This window comes from Sciurus carolinensis, chromosome 12, assembly GCF_902686445.1.
Source record: "Sciurus carolinensis chromosome 12, mSciCar1.2, whole genome shotgun sequence".
Lineage (NCBI taxonomy): Eukaryota > Metazoa > Chordata > Mammalia > Rodentia > Sciuridae > Sciurus > Sciurus carolinensis.
Genome location: NC_062224.1, coordinates 2,808,592 through 2,826,960, shown reverse-complemented (window position 1 = coordinate 2,826,960; position 18,369 = coordinate 2,808,592). Strand labels below are relative to the sequence as shown.

The 18,369-nt window shown below is 55.4% G+C and overlaps 2 protein-coding genes across 10 annotated transcripts in view; one reads left to right on the top strand and one right to left on the bottom strand.

Annotated features, from left to right (window-relative positions):
• The window catches only part of Tarbp1 (TAR (HIV-1) RNA binding protein 1), a 50,801-nt gene extending 38,502 nt beyond the window's left edge, over nucleotides 1–12,299 (top strand). For 4 of the 9 annotated variants that reach the window (XM_047520147.1, XM_047520144.1, XM_047520146.1 and 1 more), the window contains exons 23-30: nucleotides 781–867; nucleotides 3,219–3,415; nucleotides 6,991–7,072; nucleotides 8,761–8,932; nucleotides 10,534–10,725; nucleotides 10,910–11,034; nucleotides 11,442–11,578; nucleotides 11,884–12,299. In XM_047520147.1, coding sequence (XP_047376103.1) covers nucleotides 781–867; nucleotides 3,219–3,415; nucleotides 6,991–7,072; nucleotides 8,761–8,932; nucleotides 10,534–10,725; nucleotides 10,910–11,034; nucleotides 11,442–11,578; nucleotides 11,884–12,052 — 1,161 coding nt within the window. In that variant the 3' untranslated portion in view covers nucleotides 12,053–12,299. Of the gene's footprint in view, nucleotides 1–780; nucleotides 868–3,218; nucleotides 3,416–4,416; nucleotides 4,568–5,006; nucleotides 5,117–6,990; nucleotides 7,073–8,760; nucleotides 8,933–10,533; nucleotides 10,726–10,909; nucleotides 11,035–11,441; nucleotides 11,579–11,883 lie in introns of those variants that run through there. The other 5 variants (XM_047520148.1, XM_047520149.1, XR_007104270.1 and 2 more) reach the window with 5 other exon arrangements.
• A 2,590-nt stretch (nucleotides 12,300–14,889) lies between these two features.
• On the bottom strand, nucleotides 14,890–17,952 carry LOC124962336 (cytochrome c oxidase assembly factor 6 homolog). Its single transcript, XM_047521621.1, has 2 exons — nucleotides 17,667–17,952; nucleotides 14,890–15,424 (listed from the first exon to the last, which is right to left on the bottom strand). Exons 1-2 carry the CDS (start codon nucleotides 17,808–17,810, stop codon nucleotides 15,329–15,331), a joined length of 240 nt encoding a protein of 79 aa, XP_047377577.1. The 5' UTR covers nucleotides 17,811–17,952; the 3' UTR covers nucleotides 14,890–15,328.
• Between the last annotated feature and the right edge of the window lie 417 nt (nucleotides 17,953–18,369).

Below are 18,369 nucleotides of genomic sequence, written 5' to 3'. Positions count from 1 at the left end.
TTGTATTGCTGAGTCACGTGAGCGACCTCCCCTGGGAGGCCCACAGAGGCGGCAGAATGGAGGCTGGGTCCCCTGGGGCCACCATGGAGCTGGGTGCCCCTCAGTCCTCTTAACGGTCCTGCTCATGACCCATCCCGCATGTGGGCCACCACGCGCCTGCCCTCTGCTCCTCTCCTGGATGGCACCCTCCCCCTTGGTCTTGGTGCGAGGGTGGCTCCTGAAGCAAGCGCCTGCGTGGCACACGAGCAGTGCATGCCAACACTGGACCTTGGGCTTGAGTGTCTCAGTGCCACCAGAACAGGAATCTTGTCTGTGACGCTTTCCTGGGTTTTCAAAGTACCCGTCACATCCTTAGGTGGAGGAAGCCTGGTGTCCCTCGGTTGGCAGCACTGAGAGCGTCTGAGCCCACCCACGCTGGCCGGGAGCTCCCAGCCGGCGCTCGCGCCTCTGCGCCTTCTCCCCGAAGCCCCTCTCGCTGGCTCAGTCCCGCCCTGCCAGCCTCGTCCTCCCTCGCCTTGCCTCTGTCCCTGTCCGTCTGGTTGCTTTTCCCTGTTCCTCTGCTTCCTGCCTCCTCTGCAGGGCAGCTGCTGGGCTCCGCCCCGCCCCAGGCGTGTGCCGTCCAGGCTGTGCGCACAGCCCTGGCTCCAGGGAGCCCTGTCCTGACTGGCCTTTGACCCTGTGCCCACACAGGCCGTGCTGTCCTCCCCTGCAGAGCCCCTCGCCGGCTGGCAGTTCCTGGCTCACAGGAAGCCTGCGATCATCTGTCTAATTCTCTTTCAGGGTGAAGAGAAACTCAAAGCGAGCATTTGTACTTTTTTGTCCGTTTTGTCACATTTGGACATTATCATTCAAAATGTTCCAGAAAAGGTAAGTTTGCTTTATTTGGAGGAAGATTTTAAACTTGAGTTTCAAAAAGGCATTGTGTGTGTGTGTCGTGGATCTTAAATGTAAAGTGTCTGTTGCAGCTTTGAGCTCTCTTTCCCTACTGGCCCGGTGTGCACCTGAGGCAGCACGGTGACACTTCACCACCACACACTGAGTGTACCCGAACCCGTGGTCGCGTTAGCGTCGCTCTGTTGATGTGGATGGCTCTGGCTTTCAGGCAGGCGTGAGGGGTCTTTCCGAGTGGGAGTTATCCGGCAGGTGCTCCTGCAGGGAACTCTAGGAGGGCGACCAGGGAGGACCCTTCCCGGGGAAGGTTGTGAACACAGCCCCAGGAGGGTGGCGAGCCAGTGGCGGGGCCTGGGGCATGTGGGCCCTGAGCGTGGGGCTGCAGGGGCCTGCTGTCTGGGACGTGCCCCTCTGCTGCGTGTTAGCTCTGCCTGTCCTCACCCGAGTCCCCCAGCATGGAGGCGGGCGTGACCCCGTTGACTGTGACGAGGGCACGTCCCCCTGCGTGGAGGCGGGCGTGACCCCCGCTGAGCTGTGACGAGGGCACGTCCCCCCGCGTGGAGGCGGGCGTGACCCCCACTGAGCTGTGATGAGGGCACGTCCCCCCGCATGGAGGCGGGCGTGACCCCGTTGACTGTGACGAGGGCACGTCCCCCTGCGTGGAGGCGGGCGTGACCCCCGCTGAGCTGTGACGAGGGCACGTCCCCCCGCGTGGAGGTGGGCGTGACCCCCACTGAGCTGTGACGAGGGCACGTCCCCCCGCATGGAGGCGGGCGTGACCCCGTTGACTGTGACGAGGGCACGTCCCCCTGCGTGGAGGCGGGCGTGACCCCCGCTGAGCTGTGACGAGGGCACGTCCCCCTGCGTGGAGGCGGGCGTGACCCCCGCTGAGCTGTGACGAGGGCACGTCCCCCCGCGTGGAGGCGGGCGTGTCCCCCGCTGAGCTGTGACGAGGGCACTCGGGGTGCGGTCGGGTGTAGGCGTCACCGCTCTTTTCCCTGTTCCTCTCCGTCCCGCGCCTGGGCCTGCGCACCTCCAGGCCGTCCTTCCTACGCTGTAGGCCAGGCCTCCTCTGCAGGGCAGCTGCCAGGTGCCCCCATGCAGGACGAGCGCGGCAGCCAGCACCCCGTGCTCCCTTCTCGCCTTCCCGACGGCTGGGTGGCGTCCAGCGTGGGGTTGCTCGGGGCTCTGGCCTGTGGAGCCAGCGAGCCGCCCTGTCCTGCCGCCTACACCAGCTTCGCGGCTCCTGCACTGCGGGCGCCGCTGCCGCTCCTCCCGGCCAGAACCTGCTCTCTGCTCCCTCCGTCTTCTCAGAGCTGACCTCTGGTGCGTCCTCCCGTCCTCTTGCCTCCTCTTGAGCCCCTTTCCCTGTGGCCTGTCTGCACCCAGCGCGGTGACAGGGCACTACCACAGTCGCCCCCCACCCAGGGACTTGTGTGCCGGTGGTGTGGCCGTTCACGTGAGTGTCTCTGAAGCGCAGTGCTGGCGACACCCGAGAATGGCTCATCCCTGCCCGGGTTTCACCCTTGGGGAGCAGCGCAGGTGCATGGCTGTGGGTGGCCCTGCATCTGGTGAGCCTGCTGTGGCTCCGACTGCGAATCCGTCAGTGGGAGCTGCCCTGGGCGCTCAGCTGGGTGCAGCCTGGCCAGCATTCAGAAGACTGGGGGCCGCACGGTGGGGCATCCAGCGGCTTCTGGCGAGGTGAAGCTTTGGTCTGCTTCTGCCTTCACCCACACCGCTCCCCGGGGCTGTCAGCATCTCCTAGTAGAACTGTGTCACTTAGAATTCGGGGTGTTTGGGTTCACTTCCCAGGCTGCGAGGTCAGAGTTCACAGGGAGAGACCACAGGGCACTCCAGACCATTTCCTTCTTCCCACTTCTGAATGTCACCAACACACCTGCCATGTGGCTCAAGGTCACCTTCAGGGAAGACGCAGCTCCGCAGCCATGGCAGGCAGAGTGGCACTGGGTGGGGTCTCGCGTAGCAGCACGTCAGAGTCACTGAGGTGGCTCCTGCAGGTGTCGCTCACGTCCTCAGCCCAGCTTGGCTAGAGCACTGTGGCTCTGTCAGGTTGGCACAGAAGCTCTGGGTCCTCATCTGCCCAGCTGCTGGGGTCGGGGACGTGCTGCAGCTTGAGGACAGCAGGCAGCCCAGAGTGCCTGCTTTCCGGGGGCGACTGTGATGCGAGCGCCGATATGCCCAGGAAGGGGTCAAGCAGCCTGGCAGGCACGCCAGGGGGGCGCGGCCTGTCCCCGCGTGTCCACCTTCCCCGCAGTGGGGGAGCGCCTGCCCGGCGCCTGCTGAGGAGCCGGTCCCTCTCTTTCCAGAGGCGAGCGCTGAAGCAGGCCCTCCTGGTGGCGCTGCAGTGGGGTCTCAGCCACAACTTCAGCATCCGGCTCTACGCTCTGGTGGCTCTGAAGAAGGTCTGGGCCGTGTGCAAGGCCCTCTGCGTGGAGGACTGTGACGCGTGGACGGCTCTCATCGAGCGTAGTCTCAGCCAGGCGGAGAGTGTGCACGGCGCAGGGTAAGGACAGCTCGCTGCGCCACTAGAGCGGGAGGAGGCCCAGGGAGCGGGTGGGGGGCGCAGAGTGACCCGGCCAGCACACCTGCAGGGCCACTCAGTTCCCTGGGCAGCAGAGCTCTACCCTCTGCAGCCAGAGGACGCCCAGCCCAGCCCAGCCCCACCTCTGCCCTGTGCCTTCTGCCCTGTCAGTGGGGCCAGAAGTGCTCCTCCCTCCTCTAGACCTCTTCTCCCGAACGCTCGCCCAGGGGCAGGACCACCAGGCACGTGTGCTGGGGTTGGCCTGGCGGCTAATGGGACGTGCACCTTGCTCTGGTCCCACTCCTGCCCTGGCACACTGCCCAGCCTGCAACCTCCTGAGCATGTGTCCTTGTCCCTGAGGTACTGAATAGTTTGCCGCCACTGATTTTCACCATCTGGGGACTCTGGGGACTTAGGAATTTGAGACCCAGGCAACAGCAGTCACTGGTTTTCCGGGAGATGCCTGGGAAAGTACGTGTGTGTGCTGCAGAAAGCTTGAAGAGCACGCTGGGATGGCGGGAAACCCGGCTGTGGGCGCCAGTGGGCACAGTGCAAAGCAGACAGTTCGATCCTGGTGGGCTTCTTGAGGGCTGAGCAAGGCGTGTCCCTGGCCACAGACTCCCTTACAGTCCGCTGCCTCCTCAGCACTGATACGTTGGTGGGGAGGAGCCGTTTGGGTGGTTAAGTGGGAGTGTGGAGCAAAACATTCAGGTCACCAAGCGTAAGGACTGAAGCACAGTCCCTGAGACAGTGCAGGGACAGAGCAGGTGACAGCGGGGAGTGAGGTCGTGATGTGGGTCAGAGGCACAGGCATGCACGCGTGGTGTGTGTGTATCTGTGTGGTGTGCGTGCATGTGTGATGTGTGCATGTGCAGGGGGCTGTGTGTGCACGTGTGTGTGGTGTGTATGTGGGGAGGGATGGTGTGTGCACATGTGTGTAATCACTCCACACCTTGTGTGCTGTCCTGTGTACTGTCCCACAGGTGGGCAGAGAGTCATGAGGTGGTGGCAGTGCCCCCAGCCCTAGCCTCTCAGGGGCAGTCTGGCCAGCAGGAATCTTGGCCCGCCTGGATCCTCAGCGTCTCCCTTCTAGCCTCTGAGTGCGTGAACACCTGCGCATCTCTCCGTTCTGAGGTTTGGGGGTGTAGCTGAGTCTATTCACGTGCATATTTGGACACTGATCACATAATTGTAGTAATGCAGACTCAAGCTGGAAAGCTGTTTATGCTGATGCTTTCATACTTAATTTGCTGATCTTATTTTGATATTTTGATAGAACAAACTCTCCGTGGGGTGTGTGGGGAATGCAGGGCCAGGGTCCCGGGTGTGGTGACTCCATGGACTCACGGCCTTTGCTTCCTTCGTGGGAGGATGCTGGAGGGTGCTGATGGGCCTTGGCCGAGGTGGCGCGTCCATCGAGTCTCTCTGGAGTCAGGGCAGGGCTGGTTGGCATCCAGATGCATTAGCTGGGCGGATCCTGATCTGTTCTTGTAGTTGTGGTTTGACTTCTAAAAGCACTTGGCTCTGCTCGTACTTTTTTTTTTTTTTTTTTTTTTTTTTTTTGTTACAAAAGAAAACACCCTTTTTTGAAACTGCTGGATCTTTTTAACTCCTGGAACCAGGTGGGAGGCAGACAGTGGAGACGAGGCTCCTGGGTGTTGGTCCACTGTGTTCTTAGAGCAGGTGAGCTCCCCAGAGCGGTGCTCGGGCCGCACAGGGTTGGAGCAGGGATGGGCTGAGCCAGGGGCGTCTGTGTAGCACACGGTCGGGGCAGGAGATACCCAGCAGGCACACGAATAGAAAGGTCTGGAATGGACGACAGGCAGGTAATGCTTATGAGGAGAAAACGGTGGCTTAGGGAAGGCCTCTCCAAGGAACGTTCGGGTCAGCATTGAAGAAGAGTCGGAATTTGCAGAGGGCGGAGGGGAGGTTTCTGAGCAAGATAAGCAGCCTTGGGAACCTGGGGCCGGAACGGGCTCCATCGGCCCTTTCTGGAGGGCACCGAGGAGGAAGCGCTGAGGGAGGTGGAGGGGCCGAGCGGGCGAGTCCTGGGGAGGGCAGGACGGGGAGCCACCAGGATGGAGGGCTGCTGTCTCCTTGGTGTGAAGAGCAGGTCGGAGGCAGGCCAGAGGGCGAGGAGGGACGGGGAGCTGGCCGGCCGCAGCAGTGACTGCACCTGGCCGGAGCCGCTGCAGAGCGTGGCTGGTGGGGGCTGGACCTCGATGAAGCAGGGCCGGGAGCGCCGGGGGTTTGTCGGGCCAGAGTGGCCGGTTCGCTGGTGACTGTAATAGTACATTCTTTGTTAAACAGTCGGAGTATTTGAAGTGTTTCTTGTCTTTGGCCTTTTGAAGGGCCCGTGACGAAGGCGAGGCACAGTGTACGCAGAGCATCCTCAGGGCCCTGCAGAAGTGCAGCCGCTAGCCGCGGTCGGGCCACGCGGGGCTTTCAACTTGTTTGGGGAACATTAGTTGTTTTTTAAAAAACATTCCTGGTAAGGAAACGGATCGGTACAGAAGGAATCAGATAAAAACGAGACCTTCCTTCTCCCCACCTGAAGATGTACTGCTGGAGATCAGTTCTTCTCCAGCAGCACTAACGCTCCGTTCCACTCGTGGCACCGCCACGCAAGACCCCCGAGTCCCCCGGTGGACACACTTCAGTGAGGTTGTGTTTGAATAGCGGGCAGGGGTGGCAGCTCAGAGCAGAGGGAGGCGCGGTGGGCAGGTGGCAGCGTCAGGTCGGGAGCACCCAGGAAAGCCAGGCAGGAGGAAGGAGGCAGTGGCTGGCGGGCTCCCTCCTCGTCCGCCCCTGGCTGCAGTGCTGGGGGCAGAGGAGGCGCCTGGCCAGAGCGGGCAAGCCTGCCCCCGAGGCCACGGGACTGCCCTGTGATTCTGGGCCGACAACCGCTCAGCGCGACTGAACCGAGGTCTCCTTTGTCGCTCTCTTCACCTCTCTGTGGCCCTTTACCCTGACGAATGGGCGAAGGCGTGACACCTGTCCGTCTCCCACGTGTCTGGTGTGCGAAAGCCGGCACAGTTGGACAGCGCTGTGGGTCTGTGGCGTCCTCTCCCGGGGAAAGGGCTCCCGCCAGGAGGTTCCCGTCCCAGCCGTGGCAGTGCTCCCTCGCCCACCTGCTGAGACCAGCCGCGGCCTCCGGTGCCCTTCCTGCTCCGCTGGACGGTGCTGCCTGAAGGCCACCGACCTGCTTCTGCTCTGCTGAATCCCGGGTAGGGTGACTGCAGGCTACTTAATTGCTCTGCTCGCCTGCGAGTTCCATTTCAAAAGGTGGATTGCGTGGCCCGGCCTGTGCTCAGGGTTGAGGGCCTGCCTAGCACAGAGGCCCTGGGTTCCGACCCGGCACCGCAAAGAAAAAAAGAAAAAAAGAAAGAAAAGAGAAAGTGGAATTTGTGCAGTAGGCTGAGTAGTTGGCTCCGGAGGTGCCAGCTGCGGGATGAGCCTGGACGACAGTCAGGGTCCTTGTCCCCGCCCACGGTGCAGTTCCTCCCTGCTGCCCGTGGCGCCCCTCCACCGCGCCTCACGCCATGTCTCCGCCCTAGGAATGCCAAGAAGAACTGGCAGCGCATCCAGGACCACTTCTTCTTCGCCACATTTCATCCTCTCCAGGACTACTGCCTGGAGGTGAGCACAGTGCCGCCAGGAGGTTTGTGCTGTGGCTTCAGCCTGATGCCACCTGTCTGAGCCTTTAAAAGGCGGAGCCCAGGTTGACTGTCCTCTGTTGCCTCAGCGCCCGACCTCTGTCGCTTCCTGCAGACCCTCCTCAGCAGTGCAATGGGCCGGGCGTGTTCACGACCTGTCTCAGGCGGTGTCTGGCTTGTAAGCTCTGGAAGGGAAAATTTAACTCTAAACAGAAATCAGGGCGGATTTCTAAAGGGAAATGAGGAAGACCAGGCGCAGGTGAGAGCTATTGTACAGAAGCCGCCTGGTAATGAACAAAAAGATCTATTCTTTTTTCATGGAATATTTTGGGTCTGGGTCATTAAAATCATAGAGCAAATGATGTTCAACCTCACTGTTGTCACAGAAGGTGCTCATATGATTTGAGAACCAGGAGCATGTTTATGGCAGTTAATGTAAATTGATTCAATGTGCAAATCTTTCAGTTTGCACCAAGCTCAGACCTTCTCCCTCACAGCTCTAATTACAACACGCTGCGTGGGACTCTGGTCCCTGGACCTAGGACTTCTCCCTTGAAGGTCTGCTTGGTGTCAGTAGTCCCAGCTAGTTTTCTCTGGATTACCCATGAACTGGCCTTTAGAAAATACAGATCTGCGTGTTGAGAGCACCCATGGGAGAGGGCTCATGAGTATCTTCCACTGCTTCACTGCCGATGTCGCTAGGATTTCTTATATGGTCCGGCACCCTCTGCTCTGGGTTCCTTGGCGCATGGAGGATTTGCCTGAGGTCTTCCTGCAGGACCCTTTGCCTCCATGGCCTGGGTTGGCCTCTGGTCAGGTCCCCAGCAGGAAAGCTCTGTCCCTGGCCTCCCTCTGCCCCTCGCTGTCTCACTCTTACTCGGGGTCACACTGTGTGATGAACAAGCGAGCCCTTCGCTGGACTGGTCTTGGTGTGGAGCAGGCCTTCGTACCCACCTTGTAAACACTTAGTTGTCATCTGGATGCCAGTTTAAGTCTGCACGGCTGCGGCTGACATGCGGAAAACCACACTCAGGCTGCCGGCCTGCGTGGAGACGGGAGCCCCGCTCCACACGCATCATTTCACTTTTGACTTGTGCAGTGCCTGCACAACTTCCTGGTGAGCCCCTCTGGTGCTGGGTTTCTTTCCGAAGGTAGGAAGAGGGCAGGGGGGCTGCTCAGGTGTGACTGTTCACAGCAGCCCCTGTGCAGGTCACGGAGCCCTGGGTCACTTTCACCTGCTGCTTGCACCTGACTGTCCTCACCTTCCAGGGAGTTGGAGCCACGTAGGCTCTGACTTCCCTGCCTTGCCGTACAACAGCTGATGGTACGGTCCTGCCAGAGTCCAGGTTTGAACGTGTCTCCTGGTAGTGAGAGTAAAGACCTGTGTCGTCAGAGAGCGGAGCTTGAGGCAGGGCCTGGTCCGGTCTGGCCTTCATCGTGTTGCCGTCACTCATCAGGAATGACTAGTTCCAGAACACGTTTGTCTGTTACGAGCACAGAGGTCCCAGAGCGGGGAGATGTGCCTGCTCTTCCCTGAGTGAACCCCTGACTTCTCAGATGATGAGTAGCGAGGCGCACTCCGGCCAGACACGGGGGTCTGGGGACGCCGCAGTGCTGCTGAAGTTCTGCAGCGCGGCGTGATTCCTTGTGATTTTACGATTCTCTTTCCAGACCATATTCCACACGCTCCCGCGGCTCTCGGGCGTGGTGGAGGAGGAGTGGATCACCCTCAGCAGGTTTTCCAGCTTCACCGACATCCCTTCAGACACGGGGCCCCCATGGTGCCTCTCTAGGACTCCACTTCGCGAGCTGAACCCCGGGGACTGGTCCCAGCAGGACACAGGTGGAGAGATGCTCCTCTTTCTTTCCCGTTGGCTTGTGAGCTCGCTGGTGCCGTTCCCTGGGGCGGGGTGGGAGATGCCTCGGAGGCAGGCAGTGGAGGTGGTGTGGCCTTGACTAGGACCCAGGCGAAAGGCAGCTTTGCACAGCACAGAGCTCGCCTGGCCGCGTGTAAAGCCAGCAGCTTCTGTTGTCTTGAATAGTACGGTTGGTTAATATCTGTCACCCTGTGTCTGTTTGTAAAAATCCAGATTTCCAGAAGGGTCGCCCTAAGCGAGCCCTCTGCCCCTTCCAGGAGTAGAGCGAGTGTGTGTTGTAGTCTTCCTCGTTTCCGAGCCCTCTGGCCTGGTCATCGTGCTCGGTTTCTCCCTGGGTGCTTCACCGATGGCCAGTGCTACATGCCCCTCGCCGCCCACCCCGTGGGTACGAGCTTTCTGCCCTCCCATCTCTCAGTCTGAGCCGACTGGGCCTCTGCAGCCCGCTGTTCACAGCTCTCTAAACTCACCACATCCGGACGGGATCCCCTTCTGTCCAGCTGGCCTCCTCTCTGTGCCCTCTGTGAGGAGTGTCACTCTTGTTCTTTTCCTGTTCTCCTCTTGCCACGTCCACCCACTACCCAGCCTTGGTGGTTCAGCTTCCCAAAGCTGGTGGCTTTTCTCGTCCCTGGCTCTTCTGTGCTGAGGAGCTTCCAACCCTCATGGTCTCCACCTAGGCCAGTACAGGGACCTTGGTGGCCATCCCAACCCAGGGCGTCCTCCACATCACTCCAGAGGGTTTTCTCTAAGCAAACATCCCTGTCATTACCCCGTCTAATACGCCCCAGTGGCTCCTCTGTAAATTCTGTACCTTGTGGTCTGGTGCAGGCTGAGCTAGGCCATAGCACTTGCAGCTGCCTGGGTCCCTTTCCTTCTGCTCCGAGCTCACACCCGGCTCTGTCGGTCTCCTCTGCAAGCTTTGACCTCCCTCCCTGGGCCCTCGGGTCTGACTCGGTCTCATCCCCTCTATGTGAGCATACCCTCCGAGTGCTGTGATGTGGCTTCCTGCATGTCTGTCCCATCCAACGTGTTCTGCCTGGTGATCCACTTGGGGGACAGGAAGAACTCCAGAAGTAGACTCAGTCCTATCTTGAGAGCAGACCGTGTATTTAGATAGGTTAAGAACATTCTGGGTACTCAGCGGTTGAGTCAAGAGGTGATTTTTTATGGAATAGCCTTCAATTTAGAAAGGTTACCCCCAAGTACTTCTAAAGTAATTTAAGATAAAAATTTCACTTATATTGTATTCAGGAACATACTTCCATAAAAATTTGTTTGATATCATTGTTTGTGAAACATGCCATTATTTACCTCTAAGAAAAAAATGTTAAACATCCATGATTCTAAGTTGCTTCCAAATTTTGTATATGCTGAAATGTGAAAAAAAGCATATCTTGTTTTTATGAAATGTCACATATTGGCTAATAGAGCTGAATTTGAAATCTAAGAATTACTGTGAAAACGGTGACGTGCTTGGATCCAGGCGGCGCCTTGTCTTTGGGGGATGAGCGGCCGGGCCCCACTCTGCTCTCCTGGGGCGGAGTGTGCACCTGTTGTCCTCTCCTCCCAGGCTCTGGCTCGGGGGAAGCGGATGGCCCCTCTGAGCAGGCGGATGTGCAGAAGAAGGTCATCCCGTGGGGACACGGCCTTCCCGACGCAGACTTGGAGCTCGCGCTGCAGGACCGTGCTGCCAGGCTGGGGAAGTCCACCGGTAGCCTGATTGTAGTGGCCTCGCTCGTTGACAAGCCAACCAACCTAGGAGGTAAACCGTGGTTCTCCAGGTAGTTTGCTTGAAATCTCTGGACCTGACTCTGCAGTCGGTCCCCTGCCTGTCTTGGCCACGTCCTCCTCCACATTCAACCCTCTGAGGGCTTCCAGGAGGCGGAGGGACCTGATAAGGTGCATGATGCTGGGGACAGTCTGGATGACTCAGGTGTTCTGTGCAGGCCTGTGCCGGACATGCGAGGTGTTTGGGGCCTCGGTGCTGGTCGTTGGCAACCTTCACTGTGTGCGTGACAAGCAGTTCCAGCACCTCAGCGTCTCCGCAGAACAGTGGCTTCCTCTGGAGGAGGTGGGTGGAGAGATCTGTCACTAGGCCTGTTTGGGGCAGCATGTCGTGCCCGTCTTTATGTATCAGGCCTTCTGCAGTAATGCAGGCAGCCAGCCTTTCATGGTTTAGAAACAGTACTTGAAAGTAAAATATAGCCCCCTCTGTTCTCCACGTTTCACGCTGTCTTCATTTTAGAAGTCATCATAACGTATCGTTCTTTTCAGTAAAATGTGTCCTGGTATAGCTCACTCTTGATTTAGGAATGATTCTTGTGAAATTATGATGGAGGGTTTTTTTGATTACGTATAGTTGTGTTTTCCTTTTAAAAATACTTTTAACGTGTTTAAGAGGTTTTTCGTTAACTTTCACTTTACTCCGTGTAGGACTATAACTGATTGATTTTCTGCTCTTTATAAACTGATATTCAGGTGAAGCCCCATCAGCTAACTGGTTATCTGCAACAGAAAAGGGCAGCAGGTTACATGGTCATCGGGGTGGAGCAGACTGCCCACAGCTCCGACCTGGTCCAGTTCAGCTTCCCTGAGAAGTCGCTGCTGCTGTTGGGGTGAGAGGCCCCTGTGCCCTCTGGAGAGCTTTTCCCCTCTGGCAGTTTCCTCAGCCCTGCTGCTGTGCCCGCGTCTTGTCTACTTCTGGCCTAAAATGCTGATGGAAACCCCTGGTCTTCCTTTTATCTTACCTGTCCGTAGGGTCAGGTGGACACAATGAACCCATAGAGCTTTGTTACTCTCATTTATTTCCTGGAACCACAGACTTTCTTCATTTATCTGTTTTGTTCAGTAACATTCAGAATACCCAGGAAAAAACTGTTCTTGTGGGAAAACTCATGTCTCTCGCATTTTCCTCCCTCAGCAACGAACGGGAAGGCATTCCTGCCAACCTGCTGCGGCAGTTGGACGTGTGCGTGGAGATTCCCCAGCAGGGCGTCATCCGCTCGCTGAACGTGCACGTGAGCGGGGCCCTGCTGATCTGGGAGTACACCAGGCAGCAGCTGCTGAGGCGCACGGGAGCCCTGCAGTGAGGTCTCCATGAGGTTTGTGCGGCACCTCGGTGGTCACTGTGCCACGGAACTGCTTTTTAGACTGTTTGGACTAATGAAATAGATTCTGACATTGATTGGAATGATTTGCATTTTTTTGTTCTTGCGATTTAATGCCAAAAACTTTTTCATGTGCCTTAAATGTATCATTATATATTTTCTCCTTTGGTAAACCTTTATAGATATATATAATATTGCTTATTAATAAAATATTTTACATGATTATGAAAATAAAACTTTTTTTTTTTTTTTAAAGTCCTTCCTAGACAGTAGTATTGTCAGGAATATGAAATGCACTACAGTGAGGCCAAATCGAACAGCCCTCACCTGTGAGCACCGGTACCCTGAGGTCTTGGGGAAGCAGGGAGGGAGGAGGTGCTGAATGAAGGCAGCCCGGTCTCCTGCTGCCGCAGTGTCCCTCCCCGCACAGCCCTGAGGAATGTCAGGCAAGATGCTGAGCAACTTCACTATAAAGTTCAGGCTTTGTTTTCTAAACCATAAGTAGGCCATAATCATTCATATTAAGTTCTTAGGAAATTTCTCAAATGCACCTTTGTTCAGAGATGAAGTAATGATCAGAAATAGTGTGTACTGTGAAAACTACAAACATGAACCCCCAAAACTTGAGTTACTCCTCCAAGTCACTACTGAAGCTAGAAGGAAGTTCATGAAGGTTGGTTTGCTCCTTCTATCCTTTTGATTTGGGTATTTGACTTTATTATTTAATAGTAACCACTTATCACCATCCAGCAATGACCTTCAGTCGTATCTGGGTCTTTTTTTAACACATTTCAGAGGCCACTGCCCATCTATTTAATTTTTCTTCTGTAGTTTTACTTTGAAGGGCTGCAAAAACTGCACAGACAATTCCTTCCACTTACTTCACTGCTGTGCCTCTGAGGTGATCTTATAAAAACACAGTGCATTTATCTGAATTCGGAACTTAGTGTTGACGGAGGTGCTCTTCACCAAGCTCAGACTTTATTCTGGTTTCCCATTTTCCACTGCTGTCCTTTTTCTGTCCCAGGAGCCAATCCAGGATTGGATACACACTGCATTTAAGATAAAGAAAGAGTACTGGCACAGCGTTTTGTAAATGTCTCATGATGTGGCATGCTCTCGGAGGTTACAGGTTTTAAGAAAGAGCAGGTGAGAGGCCTCTCCTCTCCTGCCATGGGGTTAGACAGACATGGCGGCTGCAGGGCTCACCGCCACCATCATTTCCATCTCATCTGCCAATTCTTCTCTAAATCTGCTCTTCGCCTTTCCACGTGTTTGTCAAAAGCAAGTCACTTGCCCCAGCCTACCTCAAGGGTACAGAAAGCAAGCTCCCTGGTGGAAGAGGGGCACTGGAGCCTGGGGCACTCATCCAGACTGCTGCAGTAATTAAAGGACACCTTGGGGGCACTCGGGCCATGCAGATACATTCTCGTTTTGTCCATTGGTTTTTGTGTTCATCGTGGACACTGCCTGAGCAGTTATGCTGGGGCATGTTACTGCTGTGCTCTGTATTCACCTGTTGGGATTCCGCTGTACTTTTTCTTATCCTGTCATCTTTTCCATCAGTGTGGACACACAGTGTCCTCCACAGGCTGCTGTTACCTTGCTCTTGGCGTTGCCTTACTCTTTGGCACTACATGATACTCCAGGTTCATCTGGCGTCCCCCTTGGTCTAGTCAGTCATTCTCCAGGAAGCCTCGGTTCCACGCATTGGAGAACCATGTTAGAAACCAAGAGCTGGGCACTGGATGTGCTTGCTGTCCTGGAGGGTTGCTACAGGCTCCCCACACCTGGAGCTTGGAAATCCTGTCCACCAGGCAGCTTGTCTGACTAGAGGTGTGCTTCCTCTGGTGTCCCATCAACAGAAGCGTACGTGTAGCCTTTTGGGTCTCACTTCTTCCATGGAGCGAAATGTATTCCAGTTGTGAACCTGCTCATTCCTTACTGCTGAGCGTCTGGTGGATAAGCCAGTGTGTTTATCCATCCTGCTGCAGCATCGAGTTGTTCAAGTTCCTGGTGATCCATGAGTAAAGCTGCTTTAACCAGACATTCCTGTGTAAGCTTTCAGTGCACCTGGAGAAAGAACTAGGAATGGGGCTGCTGGGTTGTGGGTCCCTTTCACCCTAAACTGCTCTCCAAAGGGGCTTTCCTGGTTCCCACTCACTGCCGGGAACCAGGCTGCTGTATCTTCCTCTTAGCACAGTGTCCACCTCTAAGTCATTCTGACAGGTGTGTGATGATGGATCACTGTAGCACTAATTTCCATTATTCTAATACTGAATAATAGAGGACTTTTCTGCATATTTACTTTCCATTGTATATCGTCTGTCGGTATCTGGGTATTTGCCCACTTTTTTTTCTCTTTTGGCACCAGGGATTGAACCCAGGGGTGCCTAACCACTGAGCCCCATCCCTAGCCCTTTTTATTTTGAGACAGTGTCACTAAGCTGCTGAGGCTGGCTTTGAACTTGCAGTCCTCCTGCTTCAGCCTCCTAAGCTGCTGGGATTACAAGTATGTGCCACCATGCCCAGCTGATTTTTCTTAAACGGGGTTTCCTGTTTTATATTCTGCATGTAAGTTCTTCATGAACCTCAAATATTATCTTTAAATTGTATTATGTCTTTTCATTTTTTTTGTCCATTCTTTGGTATTTCTCAGTTAGTTACATCAGCTGTGAATAAACCAGCTTTATTTCTTCTTTCCTAACCTGTGCCTTTTATTTCCTTTTTGGCCTCCCTGAAGTAGCTAGGAATCCAGTTTGTCTTAACATCTAGTATGGTATTAGCTACAGGTTGTTAAATAGATGGTTCTTTTTATTTTACCTGTGCATTTTGGGTTCAGCCTTCTCCCAGCCTCAAGCCTCAAGCTGTAATGCCTGTATTCAAGTGTTAACTCCCAGGAACACACGCTGACAGCTTACTTCAGTTTCTATCTGTAATATCCACTGTAAGTATTTCCCCACTACTCATCATCTAGTTCAAAATGAAAAAAGCAATGTGTTTTTATAATTGGTTTTAATTGTTTCTTAAAATAGATTTCTTACTGAATTAGAACTAGGCATATTGAAACCACCATACTTCAAGTCTTCATAGTTGAAACATGGATCTGTTACTTGTCCAATTTCATTATGAAGTACTGTACACAGGGAACAAGTACTGATATATGCCATGTCAAACTACTGTCACAGAACCAACAGAGCATTTTTAAATGTCCAGAAAGAATACTTTTTCATCCTTTGTGAAAAGTTCAGGAAGTGCCTAGGAATTTGTAGTTGATTCAGAAGGCTGGAACTGTCCTGCTTCAAATTTTTCCTTGAATTTTAAGTAGTCTCTTCTTTTATCAAAATATTTTATCTGTTGAGACAAAAAAGGTTTGACTTTAGGGCAAGCTATACGGCTTAGATAAGCAACAGCAGAGTGAAGGGCAACAAAGTATTCATTATAAATTATACAGAAACGGTGAAGCAGCTTGTATTCTGGAACTGGTCAGGGATCTGGAGAGTGAGCCTGGCCCTTCAAGGGCTTGAGGCCCTGCTCTCTGGCTAGCCCGGGAACCTTCTACGGGCCTGTGCACCTGAGTCTGCCAGCACTCTGAGTCCACAGAGCTCTGGCTTGGGCCAGTAGTCTTCAGATTTGAAGATGCTGGGCTGTTCTAAATGTGTCTTCTATGTATCAGTCATGACATCTGTAACCTCTGACCCATCCAGAAACAAACACTTGAGACAGATACATACTTAAAAATGATAATTATGAACTATGAGTAGTTAAATTGATGGTAAAACTTAAGTATATTAATGATTTGGTTTAATTTTCCTTTTTTCATAGTGAATCTGAAGAATCCTTAAGTGCCCTATCTTGACATGGCAAATCCCAGAAGTAGAAAATGCAGGCCAAGACACGTGGCCACCACAAAACTGCCACAGCCACGTACGAGAGCTGCTGTGCAGACAAGGCAGGGGCAGAATACACACCTCTGCACAGTGAGGACAGGCCAGAAAGCACTTGTTCTTTTGTTAAAAGCCTTTCTTGGGATGCAGTTCTTAAACATCTCAGTGGAGTTTGAGAGCAAATACTAGAGTGGGCTGAGAATGGAAATCTGCCCTGTCCCCCGTGTCAAGCCATGTGACAGGAGCCATGTGAGAAGCAGCTGCCAAGTCAGTGTTTCTCCCAAGGAAGGGCTGCAGCCACCAAGTATGCAAAAGGACCCCTTATCTGAGTGCCACTTATCCACTGAGAACCCTGTTCTCTGAAATCACAAAGGGTCCAAAGTTTGCTCTTTGAAATTTTATCAGTAAGGATGAAAAAACATCCCACTTCTGCCCAGAGAAGAAACCCTGATCTGCACCCCAGGCTCAGGCTTCAGATATGGGATTTCTGCAAATGATATTCAATCTTTTGGAGAGAGGGGATTGATCCCCAGACCCCACACATGCTAGACAAGCACTCTATCATTGAGCCACATTCCTAGACATTGACTTCACCAAGTCCACTTCTCAGTCCAGAGCTGCCAAGGGTCTGTTCATACACAAGCTCTGCTTTGCTCCACACTGTCAAAAAGTGCTTCATTTAAAACTTAGGTGACCTAAGTTTCATCTCTCCCCTAAACTCTTTGATAATTCTTTCCCCCTCTTGGTGAGATGTACTCTGTCCTTTGGTGAGTGTCCTCCCTGACTACAACACATCCACATGCCGTGACACTAGAGGTTTACCCCTAGTGGTCTTAAGCTTCCTGGTCTAGGGTGGCTATAATATAAAGGACACCGAATGAAGATAATTATGTCCTTCACGTTGTTGTGGCATGGATCATGGATCTCGCAGCCTATCTTCAACCACTTAACATACAACTCCACTTAGAGGTCCTACTGTCTGGTCAGCCCCAACCTGACTTAGACCCTCTGCAAGTGTGCTTCTCCTTTCAAAGCCTGTACCTGCATTGCGACCACCCAGATACAGGTCTGTTCCTCTACAGCACAGGGCCTCACCATTTCTCACCTGGACTGCTGTGACTCTTAAGACATGACACAGATTCTGTGCTCAGGAAATCAACCTTCAAGTTCCCTGTCTCAACTGCTGGGCTCATCTGGGACAATTTTTCTCTCTGATCTGAGCCTTGGTTCCTATTGTGTTAATCTAGACACAACAGCCCTTCCCGAGACAGAAGGAAAATCACAGCGGAAGGCAGTCTCCTGCAGAAAGCGCTCGGTGCTCCCGTGCTGTCCCCGCGCTCTCGCAGGCTTCTTTGGAAAAGCCTTTCAGCTTTTATTTTGTGGCAGCTGGGCAAGACCTCAACCAGGTGACACCCAGAAGAGAGCTCAGGGGAATATGCGGCAAGGGCGGACGACCGCGGGACAGGCTCGCTGTAGGGCTGCAGGGCCACCCGGCGCTTCTCCGGGAGGCGCCGACCCGCGTCTAGCAATGCTGGCCAGGCAGGTCCGCACTGCTCACGTCGGGCCGCAGCCGCGCGGTGGCTCCCGGGGACGGTCTGCACGCTCACGTCCGGCCCCAGCCCCGGGGTCGCTCCCGGCGTGGCCGGCACGCTCACGTTAGTCTCCAGCCCCGGCGGCGGGATGCCGTGACCTTCGCGGCGGCGACTCACCCATTGCTGGGGGCAGCTGGCCTCGAAGGAGCTGCGGAGGCGCCGGCAGAGGGCCGCGTCCTCGGCGTGGGCGTCCAGGCACCGCCAGTACTCGTCGCGCGCACCCCAGCACGCCTGCCGCTCCTTCCGCGAGGGCGCCGCCATGCCGCACGGCCGGCCCGCCGTGCGCGCAGCCGGGAAGCCCGAGCGCTGCGCCCTGGAAGTGCCGCCGCCGGCGCCACTGGGCCCGCCCACAGCCCGCAGGTCGCGGCGGAACGGCCGGGGTGAGAAGGGCCCTTCCGGGCTGCCGTCGCGTGTGCGGGGCGGGACTTCCGGCCCCCCTCCGGGGACTTCCGGCCTGCGGGCGTGTGCGGCCCCTCGCCCCGCAGCTGTCTGCGTCCTCGCGCCCGAGCGCCCCCGCCAGGCCCTAGGGTAGAAGCCGGTGACCGGGGCAGCGCGGTCGGTGCCGCTCGATCGTCGCGCCTCTTCCCCGGCACCGGGGCGCTGCACCGTGACGGGAAGGGTGCCCGGGGGTTGCGGGGCCCTGCTCTTAATGCGAGTGGGCTCCCCGCACCGCCCCTCGGACGCGCGCCGCGGCGAGGCCCGCCCGCCTGTTAAGCTGTGCCTGCCGGCTTGCGGACCAGGCCGCGGCCCCGCCGTGCGCCGCGCAGCTCCGGAGCGTGGACTTGAAGCCGAGCGGCCAGCGTGCCCGCAGGTGCACCCA